The sequence below is a fragment of the Accipiter gentilis genome, chromosome 25 (genome assembly GCF_929443795.1).
Source record: "Accipiter gentilis chromosome 25, bAccGen1.1, whole genome shotgun sequence".
NCBI lineage: Eukaryota > Metazoa > Chordata > Aves > Accipitriformes > Accipitridae > Astur > Astur gentilis.
Genome location: NC_064904.1, coordinates 7720349 through 7737857, shown reverse-complemented (window position 1 = coordinate 7737857; position 17509 = coordinate 7720349). Strand labels below are relative to the sequence as shown.

The 17509-nt window shown below is 37.7% G+C and overlaps 1 protein-coding gene across 6 annotated transcripts in view; it reads right to left on the bottom strand.

Moving 5' to 3' along the window:
* Positions 1 to 1696: 1696 nt before the first annotated feature.
* PAPOLA (poly(A) polymerase alpha) overlaps positions 1697 to 17509 on the bottom strand; it is a 50225-nt gene continuing 34412 nt past the window's right edge. For 2 of the 6 annotated variants that reach the window (XM_049828783.1, XM_049828790.1), the window contains exons 16-22: positions 15288 to 15409; positions 13507 to 13649; positions 10029 to 10129; positions 8226 to 8446; positions 7766 to 7831; positions 6078 to 6152; positions 1697 to 3914 (exon numbers count right to left, since the gene is read on the bottom strand). In XM_049828783.1, the coding sequence (XP_049684740.1) occupies positions 3819 to 3914; positions 6078 to 6152; positions 7766 to 7831; positions 8226 to 8446; positions 10029 to 10129; positions 13507 to 13649; positions 15288 to 15409 (824 nt within the window). In that variant the 3' untranslated portion in view covers positions 1697 to 3818. Of the gene's footprint in view, positions 3915 to 6077; positions 6153 to 7765; positions 7832 to 8225; positions 8447 to 10028; positions 10130 to 13506; positions 13650 to 15287; positions 15410 to 17173; positions 17274 to 17509 lie in introns of those variants that run through there. The other 4 variants (XM_049828786.1, XM_049828784.1, XM_049828785.1 and 1 more) reach the window with 4 other exon arrangements.

Here is a 17509-nt window from a genome sequence, read left to right as displayed (position 1 = left end):
TCATGACTGTATGATCAAGACCTGCACATTTTTAAGTGACAAAATTTTTGTTAAGTATTGTTCAGCCACAAAGATGCCAAAGAGAGATCAAGCATAGCAAAGCTACTCAATTAGTATGTTTATGAAGTTACATAAATGACGCCAGGATCACTTCAACATACGAAATGCCTTTTGTAGAAATGCACCACCCCCCCCCCCCCCCAAAAAAAAAGTATTATGAGAAAATAAACTCTGCTTCCTCAGTAACCTCCACAGTAGTTTTTCTTGCATTTAAGTATAGATTCTGGCTCAGTAATATCTACTGTGTTCTTCCTATACTGAATTATTTTTTTGTTCTTCTAGGTGAAGAACTCAGTTTTAACTGTTATTGTTGACTAAAATTGGTTCTCTCATTAAGGTACATTTACTATCAATTGATATTCATTACTACTCAGTTACTATATACTTGTAGCTACAAGTTTAAAGATTTTGCAGTTAAAAAAGAAAAAACAAAAAAAGAAATGCGCTAAGAAATGGCATGCACGCATACTACCTACAGCAATGAACCACAACTTTAGCTAGAACTCATCAACTCAAATGTCTGATTCAAATCAGTATGTCTAAAGCCATCTGTTAGAGCCATGGCTTATTAATGTTAATTATTTTGGCTACAACAGTAATTTTCAGCTTCTTGTTTGCAGATCCTCATGAGTCCGTGAACTTACTTCTGGAGGTTCATGATGGGTAACTCAGGAAAAACAAGCCTATTGAAGCCTATTGCCAGTAGATTGAGAAACACTGAACAGAAATTTGTATATCTACTAGCAGATTTTTATTGGTCAGAGAAAAATAAGAGGAACTAAAGGCATAAATAACATCAGCTGTGATGAAAGGGAGATGGGGTGGGCAAGATATAAAGAAGATGAATCTGTTCTAAACAAGACAAGCAACTGCATGCTGTGAAAAATACGTACAACACAAAGGTTTATTGTTTTAGGCAGGGTAATTATAATATGAAGACCATAATCATCAGTGGTTTTAGCAGTTAGAGAAATTTTAGTCAAAAGGAGGCTACTTAAAGTTACTCACATCAAGCATTTGGAGGATTGGGCTCATGCTGATACAAAGATCAATCAAGTGATGCACAGCTACTTGTAATTTTTACTTTATTTCAGGGCAAGCTTAAAGTATTTGACAAGAAGAGAAACAGTGCCATCTGCTGACATAAGAAATAGTCACGCACAAGAAAAGCGAGCATAAGATGCCAAAACGTACAGCTAATGTTTTTAAAAAATGGAGTTCAAACTTCTAAAGAAGATAGTACAGCCCCAAATTGTTTATGCACATAATTCTTCTAGTTTTGTCAGCTTTTAAGAATTTAAGATTTTGAGATGGACTCCTAATCAGGAGACAAGGAATGGATGCTCATAAAACATTTGGGGTTTTTTTGGGGGGGTGGGGGGCAGGGCAATAAACGCTGCCTCCACCAAGCCACTGCACAACCCACAACCTTTGCCTTTAACAGACTGGAACTCAACATCCTGCTGAGAGTTAATTCCACTTCCTATATCTAACATCATGCTTATTTGGAGAACATTCATTTATGTACTATTTCTTCTAGGCCACGCCATATTTTGTCTTAGCAGAAAATCTAAGAGCTAAGCATGAATTAAGAGAGTAAAATCAACTTTGTACATTCAGAAAAATCAGACAACTATGGGATTGTGCTGTTTTTTATTGTGTTTTCAATGGAGAAATACATCATCTGTTTACAAAATAGCTCTTGAAAAATACAAGGAGTACAGATACTATAAAACAAAGCAAACTCCAGTCATGAGACACTACGTACATCATGCGAAAGCAACAGTCTGATCTCCAGGTTATGAAAACTAGAATTAAAAAGTCACTATACAGAAAGGTTCCAAGTTCCCAGCTTGGCAAAACTTGGGTGCAGTTACATGAAACGTTTAATAAAATGAAAAAAATTTTCCAATGTGTAAACAAAATGACAAGACTAAATTTGTGCCTGGCAATTTCGATCTAAACTCCATAGCTACACAAAATACACAGACACCTTGTACACTTCAACTGTTAATATAACCTTCTTTGGGGGGTGGATGACAGCAGGCTGCACAGGGCAAGGAAAAGAGAAATATTGTATACTAGACATCTTAGACAAATGGCAAAAAAACCCTTCAGTTACTGCACAGCCTAAGTAAAAGATAAGCTACACTCTGACTTCGGAGAATTAATTTAGAAGGATAAGGGGAAGAGTGTAAGTAATTTAATTTTAACATGAAAGATGCACGTGTAATAGGATGGAGCACAATGGGAGAAGGGAGTTCATAAAACATGCTAATCAAAGTATGGGAAGTATGATTTGACATCCCACATATTTCAGACTTAAGTAATAGTAACATGAAGTTTGTTATCTACATCTGGTACTACTGTTGGTAACCCTCATGTTCCTCAAATACTGCTGTTCTTTGCCATGAGAGATTCAGTTATTTAAAAAGAAAAAGTTGTAACTTTTCTGATAGGACTACAAGAACAAAAAAATAGGAGTAAGAGAGCTTACTAGATGTCAAGTGCTTACTAGAAATGTGATTTTTAAAAATTCGGTGTTGTTCAGTATGTAAAACTATTTCTGATGAGCCATCTAAAAATAAAAAGGTTAAAATTCTTAGGGAAAAATCTTTTTGCCTTTATTTAAAATTTGAAGCTTTTTAACGCATACAGGACTTTTATGGAGTGTACAAAAATCATCTTATATTTAGTGATTCAAAGGCCATCAAGACAGGTGTTATATTTCACAGGCACGCAATATTTACTTAAACACTTTAGTCATGGGACAAAATTTTTAATTTGTGCCTATAGGCCACAAGGTATTATGATTAGGTAAGGGTGGGGGGGTGGGGGGGTGGGGGGGGGGAGAACCCAAACGAGTACATGGCTTGTTTTTATTTTATATAAATAACTATTGTCCTATATGGTGCATACAAGCTGGAAAAAAAACCAACAACCAACCACAAAACAACAAAAACCCCCACCAAAACCCCAACATTAAATGCAAAAGCTTTTCCCATGAAATAAAGGGATCAAAAAGGGAATAAGGAGTTTGATTAGCTCAAAGGAAAGTTTATTTGCTGTTTGATTGCTGATCTGTATGCACCTTAAAACAATCCTATAAATAAAAAGTAGACCACGTCTTAAACATGTCCCACCAATACCAAAACTTCCCAATTACTTCCTCAACTTATGTCTTATAACCTCAAGATTTGACATTTCATTTTACAGGCTTACTGCTGCTTGATGGCAGTTGAACTAGATGTACCATACACTTTGTTTTCAATGTATAGTATATCATAGAACGTCATCCAATTTGCAGATTACTACTATTGAAGAGATTCTTCAATAAAACAAAAGTGTATCAGCTGAAGATCTAAAATTAGTCATACTCCAATAAAAAAAAGTACATAAAAGTGCATTTAAGGGATTCTTATGCCAGTTTTATCTCAATTTTGAAACAATGCATCAAACAAATTCAATCAGAATGTCAAATATGGCTACAAATAGTGTTTATGTTTTTAAAGGCAGTAATCCTTCGAAATATTTAATGCAACTGTTGCTAACACATTAATTGTACTCCTGGCTTCACATACTAACCTGGACTTCCAATCAAATGGTGATTTTAGCCCAGAAAGGGAAGTGCACAAAATATACCTAAATCCATTTGCAATTATGTTCTAGTCTTGCACCCTCCGTTCTCCTTTTTTTCTAGCATTAGAAGACAACAGGTTGAGTTGGCAGATACTGTTTATGGACCCCTGAGGTTGTTTTTACCGGTTCAATCTCAATTTTATTGAATTCTTGATAACAGGAATAGGATTTGCAGGGAGAGCAGGGATATCTGAAAGGTCTGTACTGGGTGTTTTCTGAAAAGAAAAGAAAAAGGTTGATTGTATTTTAACTTTGTAAATATCAAAAGAAAAATTCTGTAGTAAATGAAACTCATTTTTAAAACCAAGATCTTTAGAAGAGTTTTTAGGAATACACCAAGATAAGGATGATTACAAATTATAAATATAGGAGCAGATTTTTCTTTGCCTACACGGTCATTATTAAGGAAAATCTGTACAAGAGTCTATTCCATAGTGTGCATTTCCCTTTTTGACAACTGCAAGACATTAGGAAGTGCTGCAGATAAAGCTGAGCCTACTAATAACCTGTATTATAATACAACATAATATCCACATAATACAGGTGCTTGATCAGTGACATCTATTATCGGATCTACATGTTTAGTATTTAAAAATTCCTTTGAACAATTCAATGTTAAGCCTTAGCCCCTTACAGATGAATGATGAAAACCTGTCCCTAATGCAAAGTATGTGTCTTCATACATTCACACTTCAGACAGTTTAAAAGCTCTTTACAGCAAAGTTACCAACTTTTCGTATTGGTTTAGATTTACATGGAAAAGGTATGATGAACTCTAAAACAGTGCTATATGACTGGGTTAAGAATTTCATCCTGAAAATAATCTGAACACTTTTTTCTCACTTAAAAAGACTTAAACCCCATTCAGCAAAATTATATCTAAAGCCAAATACAGGAAAACACAGAAAAGGAACACTCTCAAGATTCAGCGTGATCCATTCATTTCTCACATGCTTAACAAGCTTCTATTGTTGGTTTGGTTTTGTTTGGTATTTTGGGGTTGGGGTTTTTTTAAGTATTTCTCTTCCACTGCAGCAGATTATTTGCCATCCCAATAACCCAGCTATTATGCATTACTTCTGATGATTTATCATAAAATGTTTTCTTATGCTATAAATGTTCAAAATTAATATAAGGTACATTTGATACATGGGAAAGACTGCATAAAAATGACTGCTCTTAATTGTTATTTTATTAAAAAGAAATCAATCGAGTTAACACTGACTGATATGGTACCAAAGCACAATGCAACAAGGACTCAGGGCAAAATAGCTTTGACCTCCTGCTTCCCCCCCTGCCCCCAGTAGACCACTCTGTTTGGTGCTGACCTGCAGTTAACACATTTCCATTTTCTGCAACATGAGCAGTGTTTTAAACACAGCCAACAAGAATACTGAAATATGACAGAAGAGGCCCACCATTCTTCTGCAGTTTCCAGATTACTTTTGGTAAAATAACAACTACACAATTTGTAAAAGCTACAAACCTTTATATAATCATTCCTCAACAACAGGCGAAATACACTTGGTGTAATAAGCGACCTAAAAAATTTCCCTGAGGCAGTTTAGAGTGCCCATGTAACAACTAAATTTTTTGCCAAACAATTTTGGTACCTTTATTCAGTACTGCTTTAAAAAGTCTGATAACAAACACCATTAATACTATTGCAATATATATCCTTTTTGAATCAATACATTGACTACACATCATTTAATGAGTAAAGTGTGTATAAAATGCTTTGGGATAGTGCAACTTTAATCACTAGTGCACTAAGAGAAGCTTAAAAATGCTAGTAAAGACAAAGATGCATTCTCTAAAAGTTGTTACAATATTAGGAACAAAAATTTAAGTGAATGCCACAGAATTCTTAATGTCTATTTTTCCAATCCTCCTTACACTTACAATACCTGCAGTGAAGCAACACAGCTGGCTAATGAATTATAACATTACAAGTTCTCTCTTATACCAAATATCAGAATATGAAGTTACATTTCAGACATTCTCAACCTCTACCAGGATATTTTTGAACAGCAGCTATTTAAAGCATTTGTTTCCTTGTTAGAAAGGATTATTCTGTGATGTGCGAAGCACAAATGAATAAACCAAGCCCCTTACTTTGAAGGCACAATTCAGAAGAGCGAATCCAGCTTCGGTCAGTTTGTATGGCAAGCCATACATGTTTAGCTACAATGCACATTCAATAAGATCAATGACCATCTAAAACAAAAAAATTGTGACAGTAACAACAAGCAGCTTTCCATACAATGGATTCATATTGAAAATTATACAGTTATTTTTAACATCTGGACTCATTTTAATTTCAATGTTTTCACCGCAGATTAGCGCACACAGAGAAGTGTTGTTTTTAAAAACAGTACCTGAGGAGCTTGCAGAGAAGTTGTCTGAAGAGTTTCTGTTTGAGAATTAACATTCACTTCTGTCTCAAGTTGCTCCTAAAAACACAAAGGCAGTTACACCACTTCCAATTATAAAAGCTATTTATACAGCACTCCATTAACCGGAACGCCTTTAAGTCGTTCATATACAACAAAAGAAAAAAGGCAAGTATAGGTACTAGCTGTACCTATACCCATCCTTTTATAATACAGAAATCACCACACTAGAGAATGTTTTGCTGATTAGGAATTTGACAAGCTACATCATTTCTCAGTTGGCCTTGTTTAAGCACTTAACATCTTTTATACAGAATCCTATAGGAAAACACTACATGTCATTGAACTCATTAAAGACAAAAAGTATAGTATCAAGGAAGACCACGTGAAAAGCTACTGAATTTGTTGCAAATTCAACTGCTTTTCCACTCTTTTTGTCATTCTGCCAGAAAAGTTTTCCTGCTACTTTAAAGGGTTGAATCAGCTTTCTGGATGAACAGGTGAATGTGAGAGCCAGTTTTTCAGGTAAAACAGTGGGACTGCACAGCTAAAGCAGGACAGTGGTATGTTCTCATTTTAATGAAAACAGCCTGTTAGTTAAAATTGTACCATGAAATAAACAAAAAGGCATGCATTTCAATAGAGAAAAACCTATGTTTATGTTAAAGAAGTTTATTCCTCCATTTCCTTCCATGCATATTAAGGATGTAAGAGTTAGAGGAGACTGACAATAAAAGCTAACAGGATTACCTATGTGTTTTTTGTAATTATATGTATCCAAAGGACCTATTTTCAATGTTAGGATTAAATGCTTACATGCATTTCTGCCTTCACCTGTCTTGAATTCAAAGAGATTTCAAGGTGACTACATAACAAGATACAATTCCTCACTTAAGGGTGTGGAAACTATAAGCCAAAGCACTTGAAGATTTTAATAGATAATTTCCTTGCATATTTTCCAGAGTATTCTAAAGACAACAGAACATACCCTATAAAAACAGTATACACCCAAGTGGAAAGCGGCTATCGTAAGGCTAAAGACGGACTGTTAGCCTTTCTGTTCACCAATAAGCAGAAAAATTGTCTGCTAAATTACAAGATAGTGGAAGAGCATGCTTGGATCTCTAGAAGTCCCCAAAAGGTACGCTCTAACTTCATACAATAATTTCACTACCAGAAAAAATTTATTTACAATCATTTGAAAATTTTTTTATCTAAAAAGTGAACAAGGTAGCACCTAGTTTCGGGATTCTCAACCCAACATGCAAAAATCCCAATAGAATACATAGGACAACTGTTCTTTAACGAAGTAACATACATCGAGTTCGGGATGCAGGCAAAGCAAGGCATATAGACACATCCCCAATCTAACAAATTTAAATATCACCATTAATTTTTTCACCATGCATAATACTGTGTGAATGACCAGCAAAGAAATCACTGTCCTATGTGATCATGGACTCAGGCTCAGCTTAGCCTGGCAGCAGGTAATGTACTGCAATTAATATTGACATATACAATGAAAAAAATAATGTATCATTTTGATACCTTTCCTGGAGAGTCTATACTATATCTACAAAGACTCTTAGTCATTCCTAGAGGGAAACACAGTGATTTTCACAAGAAAGATCCCGATTAATAAACACAAAATTGCATGGTCTAGGCATAGATACCTTAGTTTCCATTTTTTCATGCTCATTCAAATCTATACAGCTAGTATCTTCACTTATTTCATCCTGCTGAAATGCAAACAAACCCAGAAACTATTAAAAATCATAAAAACATTTAAAAAAAACAACAAGAAAGGTTGTAAAGTGGTTTTGAAGACAATTAGTTGTAAGACTTCACGTGTTATACTCCAACAAAAGAACTGCTTTTAAGAATTTAGAATCTAAGCATTTGTGCTAATGCAGTACATATGTCACATGATGAATATCAGCATAATAAAAAAACCAAACCACTAACACCTAAGCAAGCTGAATACATAAAGCAGCAATGCAGTCAGAATAGGAAATATACACCCCATTTAACAAAATATTTGAAACCTGGAATATGAGAATCAGCACTTTGCAGCTGAAATGAATATTCAAAGTTTTGAACATTGCTATAGTATGATCTCGAAATCTCAAATACCTCTTCAATTTTCATTTTCTTGGGAGACTCTTCTTTATGGGGAGAAGATGTCCTTTTCACTGCTGTGACAGGGCTAGGCATTTTTGTTGCAACATTTCCTGAAGTTCTTGGTGATGGATTTAATAGATACGCTGAGGAAACAATTCTAGAGATGGTAGGCTTTGGTGGTGGAGAAATGGCTGGTTGTGTGGCAGTTTGAGGAATGCTTTCATTTGAAGTACCTATGGATAAATAATGTAAAAAGCTTCAACAAAAGGAGTTGACACAACCATTTCAGTTCAATCACTGGTATTTTTGGTCTGTAGTTAAAACCATTGTTATCAAGTAGGCATCAATGAAGTGGCACAGTTAGTGGTATAAGCATCACATTTGGAACAGGAGGTGTACATACACAGCACAGTTTAGTTTCAAGCTTGTTCTGAGGCCAAATTCCTGTACCAGATATAAGGTAGCCATGTCAGAGACACTCTGCTTGGTCTAATTATCCCTGCTTAACAGCAGGATATCCTAGCCCGGACAGAGCTCTGTGCTAATATAGCTATATTATTCTTGGTACCTGAAGAAGTTTTACTGTTTCTATACTCAGCCATATACATGCATTGCCAAAGACTGCCTTAAATCAAAACCAAGAGCAATCTCATACTCCCTTTACTCACTCAAACATGAAGTTTATCATTTCTCAGGCTCAAAGTATGCAATGACATATATGAAGTCATCACAGACCATCAGATAAAAATCTGACATTGCATAGATCCTTTTGAAAAATGCTCTGTATGACAAAGCTCTACCTCATCAATCGCCTACCTCAAACCAGTAAGCACATACAGGGAGATGCTCCAGGATGAGAAAAATTACACTGCAGAAATTTTCCATTAGTAACTATCAGGTGACTGCTTTTGATTAACCAAAATTCAAGAAGGAACAACTTCTGATATGCTTCTAAATCAAAAAAAGTCATGCCATTTAAGGTCCACTTCGCACTCATGGACAAGCTTACTCACATTGATGCGCCTGTGACATAATAAAAATCAGAGAACACTAAGACTCCACCGTCCCACGTCAGAGTGAAGCAAGGCTAACCAGTTGGTCCCCTCTTCCATCTATTTCTGACTTGCTCCTTGTATTCAGCTAAAGTTCCAACAAAAAAGAGGAGTAGCCGACTCTGCTAAGTGAACTTTTTCACCAGATGCCTTTGCTCTTTCACTAAAAAGTCAATTTTTTAAAATTTTTATTGTTTTTTTTTTTTTTTAAGTATTAAGTGAAGTGTACTTTTTCTTGTAGAAAACATGGAGGATAAAGTCAGCACACACAGTGGGACATACTTGAAGTAATGTCAGTAAGGAGCATATGTTCTGCTTACATCTGAGTATTTTTCACTCCTAGAATCAATTTCATGAAGCACAAGGAGCAGGAACATGAGAGCACAGCTTACAGACAGTACAGAATCACCTTTTGGGTTTAACCACAAATGGATTAAAAATAAATACAAAAATTGCTCTTCCAGCTTTAGTTAGTTTTTCCTCACTTGACCAACTGAACTACAGACCTGCATCAGGTCATTGGAAAACTATTGCTATTGTGAATGGCAAATACAAATCCCCAGGAATAAAAGAATAAATAAATATCGCACCGCAAAATATTTCACCATGATTTCCCAAGTCCTGAAGACATTAGTTAAATATGTGTATTAAGGAGCACATGTTACAGCATGTGTTCAGTAAAGACCTCAAACTGGAAGAAAACCTGCTTTATAAAAGTTACAAAAGAATCAATAGAAGCAATATACTATGTCATTTTCCTTACCCCCTGAGCTTTCACTGGAATTTATTTGTGGCACAGTGACTTCAGAAGCCTGTATGTTGGTCACAGATGCTGCTGTTACAGCTGGCGCAGGACTGCTTCTGCTAAAAAGAGAAAAATGACAAAACGCTGAACATTATAGTAAAGGTATGGTGCTATACAATCAGCCTTTCATCACATTATATGCATGGCCACTAACCATAGCTGATAGGATTTTACCTACATTACAGAGCAGATCACAGCAGAAGACAGAAGTAAGTGTTGGCAATCTACTATCAAACTTGAGCAATGGAAGCTATTTCAAATATTTAATCTGAATCACTTCAGAGACAGTTTTTTACACCAGTAAGAAGTTGCATTTTAAAAAGGAAAAAATTAAGGCAATGTCTGCCCAAATAAGGTGCAGGGAAAAACAGAGCAATAATTTTCCTGAAAAATAGAACAAAACCGGTATAGGAGGACTAGAATAGAAAGTTTGTTTTCAATCTACACACACCATTACAAATTATTTCAATCTGGACTTCACAAGCAAAGGCCTGGGATTTCACATGACAAAAAAATAAGTTTTTTTCATTTTCAAGAAACAAGAAAGCAGTACATGTCTAAAATCAACACAGGGAGATTTCCACTTCAATTGTGCCATCCTAGATATAGACTTGTTTTAACAGCATGGTCAGTGGCATCAACTATTGGAAATCATTTACCAAGGAATTCTAACTTAAAGAGCACTTGTTAGAAGGAGTACGTTTAGTGAGCTTAAGTATGTTATTGTGGTGGGTTGACCCTGGCTGGACACCAGGTGCCCACCAAAGCCATTCTATCACTCCCCCCCCTCAGCTGGACAGGGGAGAGAAAATATAACAAAGAGCTTGTCAGTCAAGATAAGGACAGGAGAGATCACTCACCAATTACCATCAGGGGCAAAACAGACTCAGCTTGGGGAAAATTAACTCAATTTATTACAAATCAACCAGAGTAGGGTACTGAGAAATAAAACCAAATCTCAGAACACCTTTCCTCCACCCCTCCCTTCTTCCTGGGCACAACTTCACTCCCGGATTCTCTACCAACTCCCCCCAGCGGCACAGGGGGACGGGGAATGGGGTTCACGGTCAGTTCATCACACGTTATTTTCTGCCGCTTCATCCTCCTCAGGGGCAGGACTCATCACTCTTCCCCTGCTCCAGCGTGGGGTCCCTCCCACGGGAGACAGTCCTCCATGAACTTCTCCAACATGGGTCATTCCCACAGGCTGCAGTTCTTCATAAACTGCTCCAGCATGGGTCCTTTCCACGGTATGCAGTCCTTCAGGAGCACACTGCTCCACCATGAGTCCCCCACGGGGTCACAAGTCCTGCCAGAAAACCTGCTCCATGAGCTCCTCTCTCCACAGATCCACAGGTCCTGCCAGGAGCCTGCTCCAGCGTGGGGTTCCCACGGGGTCACAGCCTCCTTCAGGAACCCACCTGCTCCAGCATGTGGTCCTCCATGGGCTGCAGGTGGAGATCTGCTCCACCGTGGACCTCCCTGGGCTGCAGGGGGACAGCCTGCCTCACCATGGTCTTCCCCACAGGCTGCAGGGGAATCTCCACTCCAGCACCTGGAGCATCTCCTCCCCCTCCTTCTTCACTGACATTGGGGTCTGCAGGGTTGTTTCTCTGACATGTTCTCACGCCTCTCTCCGGCTGCTGTTTCTGTCCCAACTTTTTTTTCCTTCTTAAAAATGTCATCACAGAGGCGTTACCACTATTGCTGATTGGCTCGGCCTTGGCCAGCAGCGGGTCCGTCTTGAAGCCAGCTGCTATGGGCTCTCTCGAACACAGGGGAAGCTTCCAGCAGCTTCTTACAGAAGCCACCCCTGTAACCTCCCCCACTACCAAAACCTTGCTACACAAAGCCAATACAGTTATCCTACACAACTTCCTGTAAAATACATCTAATACCACATAATTGTAGGATATTGTTGTTAACTTCTCTGTTTATCAAATAGACAAACATGAGACTCTTGAAGAGAGAGTAGAATCCCATTTACCTGGGCAAATTGAAGTTTAGATAGGAAAAGACTTAATACTGAAAGTTAAGATTAAGATAAACGTTAATATGTACACTTTGAAAATGCAATGGAGAATTATATGTTCCTAAAGCTTAATTTCATAGAATCATAGAATGGTTTGGGTTGGAAGGGACCTTAAAGATCATCTAGTTCCAACCCCCCTGCCATGGGCAGGGACACCTTCCACTAGACCAGGTTGCTCAAAGCCCCATCCAAGCTGGCCTTGAACACTTCCAGGGAGGGGGCATCCACAACTTCTCTGGGCAACCTGTTCCAGTGGTTCACCACGCTCACAGTAAAGAATTTTTTCCTAATATCTAATCTAAATCTACCCTCTTTCAGCTGAAAACTGTTACCCCTCATCATATCACTACACTCTCTGTTAAAGAGTCCCTCCCCATCTTCCCTGTAGGACCCCTTTAGGTACTGAAAGGCTGCTTTAAAGTCTCCCCGGAGCCTTCTCTTCTCCAGGCTTAACAACCCCAACTCTCTCAGTCTGTCCTCATAGGGGAGGTGCTCCAGCCCCCTGATCATCTTCGTGGCCCTCCTCTGGACTCACTCCAACATGTCCATGTCTTTCTTCTGTTGGGGTTCCCAGAGCTGGACACAGTACTCTAGGTGGGGTCTCACCAGAGCGGAGGGGCAGAATCACCTCCCTTGACCTGCTGGTTACACTTCTTTTGATGCAGCCCAAGATACGGTTGGCTTTCTGGGCTGCTAACACATGTTGCTGGCTCATATTCAGTTTTTCATCCACTAATAGCCCCAAGTCCTTCTCCACAGGGCTGCTCTCAATCCACTCATCACCCCACCTGTATTTGTGCTTGGGATTGCCCTGACCCATGTGCAGGACCTTGCACTTGGCCTTGCTGAACTTCATGAGGTTCACACAGGCCCATCTCTCAAGCCTGCCAAGGTCTCTCTGGATGGCATCCCTTCCCTCCAGCACATCAACCACACCACACAACTTTGTGTCATTGGCAAACTTGCTGAGGGTGCACTCAATCCCATGTAGATATCAGTAGTAGCACTACTGTTTTCCCAGTCAAAAAGCCTGAACTTCTCTACTGTCTCACATTTTGATCCAAAGCTCACATAACTCTTCCTCACTCTCACACCTCAAGTTCCTGCTCACTGCCTCTCACAGCCTCCCTTTACAGTGCCCCCAAGTTTTTATATCACGTTGTTCTTCTAAGCATCTTTACCCAACTTTATAATTCCTCATCTGAAGTCCAATGCCATGCTCCCTATTCCTCCAAATTTAGCCCTGCTCTAGTGCTCAAACTGGACATAGAGTGTCTGCAAGCTCCAATACAAAACGTTCACACCTTGATAACTGTAGCATCTCATGCATGCAGTATTTGCTATGCTTTTAACACAAGCAGTTCAGGAACAGAGAGCAGCAACAAGACTGAGAGTCTTCATTACCCCTGAGAACTTCCAGAACTGTTCAATGGACTCGTCTTCATAGCACTAGTAGGCGAAGGCACAGACGTGCTGTTATCACTGTCCATAGACAAGTCTAGGCTGCTGTCATTCAGAGCTGTCAACCTGATCCCTTCTGTCGAATGCTGCAATCCACAAGACAAAAGAAAATTATATTAGTCTTAAGGGCTTAAAAATCAACACAGATTCAAATGATCTAATACCTCAGTTATTCAAAATGTTAGGTGTTACATTTGTGAAGAAAAAAGAAACAGGAGATGATTTAACAGTGATGAGCTTCCACCATGAAGTAAGCATGTATGCATGCCTTAAATGCAGTTAAATTTAAGTACATTTTTAGGAAAAAAACCTCCTAAAGTAGGAGCATTTGAAAACACAAAACATAAATGGAGAATTTTCAAATCCTTTTACATACAAATAATCCACTATCCTGTCATTTACATTTTCATATTAACAATTCAGGTACAGATCTTTCTGATCCAATGATGTTTAAAAACATAAGATAAACTGTTATTATAATTAGTGATTGTATTTACAGCTTTATTTCAATTTCTTTGGTTTTGTGAACTTATAGCTACTATTTTCATTAACTTCAAAGTAATACTGATGTACATCAAAACCACAATTCATACAACGAATTTAGAGACTGATCTGAACTTAAGTCAGTGAAGAAGAAAAACCCTCTTCTGACATAGCACTACTTAAAAGAGGTGCATTACTTAATATGTACCTTGTCCTCCGAAACATTATTACAAACAGATTTACACTTGGTTTCAATACAAGATTTCCTATTCTTTAAAAAAGCAGTTAATATAAAACAGCACGTTATTCTGATATACCTAAAACAGAGCATATAACAGTGGTTTAGCTACTCACAAGACCAAGCAAATCTGTATTGCTCAGATTAAGCCAACATAAAAGAACCAGGGATTTTGAAATACAGACCAAATTGTTAAAATCAATATTCCACACCCTTTTTTCTGCCTCCATTGGAAGTAAATAGTACCCAACACAACAGCTCAAAAATTTTCCTACCGTTCCTACGTATGGCCACACAGGCCAACTATACATTGAGGGGGGAAGTAACTCTGGCTAGGCAATGAGCAACCTTCTGACATCAAAACTGTCATTTAAATCTTTTAATTAAAAGAGCAAACAATACCAAAAGCTGCCAAGTTGCAGGTTGAAGAATACTTTCCTTCAAATTATCCTCAAAGTATTCAACCTCAGTTACAGCAATGGACTACCATCTTAAACATAAAAAGGCAGCCACAAGTTCAACATTCTACACTGCTTCTATTTGAAAACTTGCGATTTTACATTTAGGAGACTCACAGGAAAATCTAAGTAATAACAACTTAAAAGAGGAAAAAGCTGGAGACAGCAAGAATTACTTGACTGATTGTTCTATTGGTATTGTTAAAGGTGCTTCCTTTAGGTGACCTGCATGTTAAAAATAGCAAGAGAGCTTTAAAACCTTATTATTACACTGTTTTAAATCTGTTTAGTTTAAGAAGGCCAACAAAATACAATATTTCAGCCAGATCTGAAGATACTATCCACATCGTTGATGTTCTGGGAAATCTAGTATTATATTTAGTGCATCTAGTAATACTGCTACAGTCAAATGAGATCACATTGCTTATACACATAAAACCACGCTTTCAAAGTGTGATTTTAGTTCTTTGATTAGTAAATCTAAAAAGCTGACGAATCATTTCTCAATAGCATTTTTATTGCTTTCAAATATTAGTCAAATTTACCTTTTTCTTTTTCTGAAGCACATGATTGGGTAGCAGTTGGTGAAGTTGCTTACGTTTCACATGCCTTGCAGCAATCTTCATATCCATCTCAAACATCTTGCTGTTTATTGCTTGCCTATAAACTACACAATTAGAATAACATTAAGACATATTGAAGCATTTTGCAAAGTCACTTACTTGCCCAGGCACAAACAATTTGCATTTCAAAACATTTATTACCCTCAAGAACAAGCATAGTGTTTCCTTGTTCTGGAGAAAGTAAGTGAACTGCCTACTATGCCAGCACTGATAGTACAGACACTAAAACATTACTTTGGAAACAGGTGATCTGTTTTCCAAGAAAAGTATCTTGCAAGCACACAGTTTTAACAGTACAGCTCTGAAGTGAATTCTTCATTTAATCTCAAAAAACTAAAGATAGAAATAAGATTTCCTCATAAGAATTACAGGATTTACATAAAACTGTTTTCTTCACAGTTGATTCAGCTTTTATTTATGCATCTCCTACAACAAATGGGTTCTAATTCAGGAGTTGAATGCTTGTGTGCCAGCTAATATATTACAAATCTTTCTGGCAACTCAGATACCGCTACTTTTTTTGTACAAAAGTGATTTATGTTTGGTTTTTTTCTGCGTGTTTTGGGCTTTTTTTTTGTTGGTTTGCTTTGTTTAGTGTTTTTTTGTTGTTGTTTGGGTTTTTTTTAATTACGTCTACTATAATGAGCTATTTCTCTTAACCTCAGGGCATTTATTTCTGGTGAGTCAACATGATTAGTGCTAGTAAAGGAACTACACTGCAACCCAACATCTTGGGTTCAAGTAAAGCCAGGTAAAAATGAAAAATTTGTTTTTCTTTCAAACCAACTTTCTATACAATGTTGAATAGAGCTGTGGCAGATGTATGAAAAAAAATTTGTTCTGTAGATCTTAAAATACAAAAATTTAAGAGGTTATCTCCCTTATTAATTTTCTATTCTACAAATGTTAAGGAATCTCACTGAATGGGCTGTGAACATGTAATTAAAAAGCTGTTGAGACAGACACACGAAGAGCTCAATGAATACTGCACATTGAAGAGCCTACACCACCAATTCTTGGTATTGGAGAAGCTCATAAAGTCTCTGTGTAAAGATTATACAAGTTACAGTTAAGGCAGGGGCATGGTCAGGAAAGCCAGACATGGTTAAAGCATTCCATATTCCTGACATTAGGTCTTACCAAAGTTTCCATACAAGTAAAACCTAGCCCACTCTTCATGGCTCACTTCCTCCCCCTGCTCCCACTAAAAAGTTATTCCTTAATTTCATTCTTGAAAATGCTTCGGTAGTTTTGATAAAATCTTAGGATCTATTCCAAAAGACAGGACAGAAGTTTTCAAGATGAATTAAAAATGACAGACCCACATTAATTTGAGATGACAAAGAAACACACACCACACAAACAGAAATTGTTTGCCAGTTGGTTACATTTGGAAGTGTATTTACAAATTTAACAGAAAACTACGCATCGCAGTTTACAAAGATTTTGATGAAATGCTACCTCATTTAAAATTGCATATATTTAGACAAATTTCAGATTTGAATGTAGTGCAAGTAAATCAGATTCAAAATCATAAGCGCAAGTTTTAGTATTTTTATACCAAAAATCTGACAAGTGCACTATTGAAATCTGTTTATAAACAATAAAAGACCTGAGAAACTGTAATTCCTTCACTCCTTTAAAGCAGCAGCCAAGCTATTATGCCTTTTCTAAATTCTCAAAAATTAGGATGATGTGTCCATAATTGTGAGAGACTGAAGGAGTTAACGTCTCAAACATTGTGGTGGGGCAAGTTCTGCTTGAAGACAAACCCTGCACGGCAAGGAACCAACCTGAAAAGCCCATCAGCTCAGACATCAGCAACGGGAGGGGGAAGGCGTGCTGGAAGGTGCCCAGCTCCCTGTTCTGATAAGCTGTTCTGATGCAAAGATCAAACCATGGCCACCTCTGCAGGGAAGGAGAAGTTACTCGGCAAACGACCCCCAAGTCCAAGGGCTCACAAACTTCTCATTAGCCTGAGAAGTTCAGGTGCCCGCCCGAAGGAGGGGCAGGGATCATAAAAGGACACAAACTGAAGCCCCGGGTGCGCAAGCCCACCGGGACTGGACCCCTCGGCTGACTGGACCAACGCTGGACCCAGGACCAGTGAAATCTTTCTCTCTGTCTTTCTCTCTTTCCTTTTC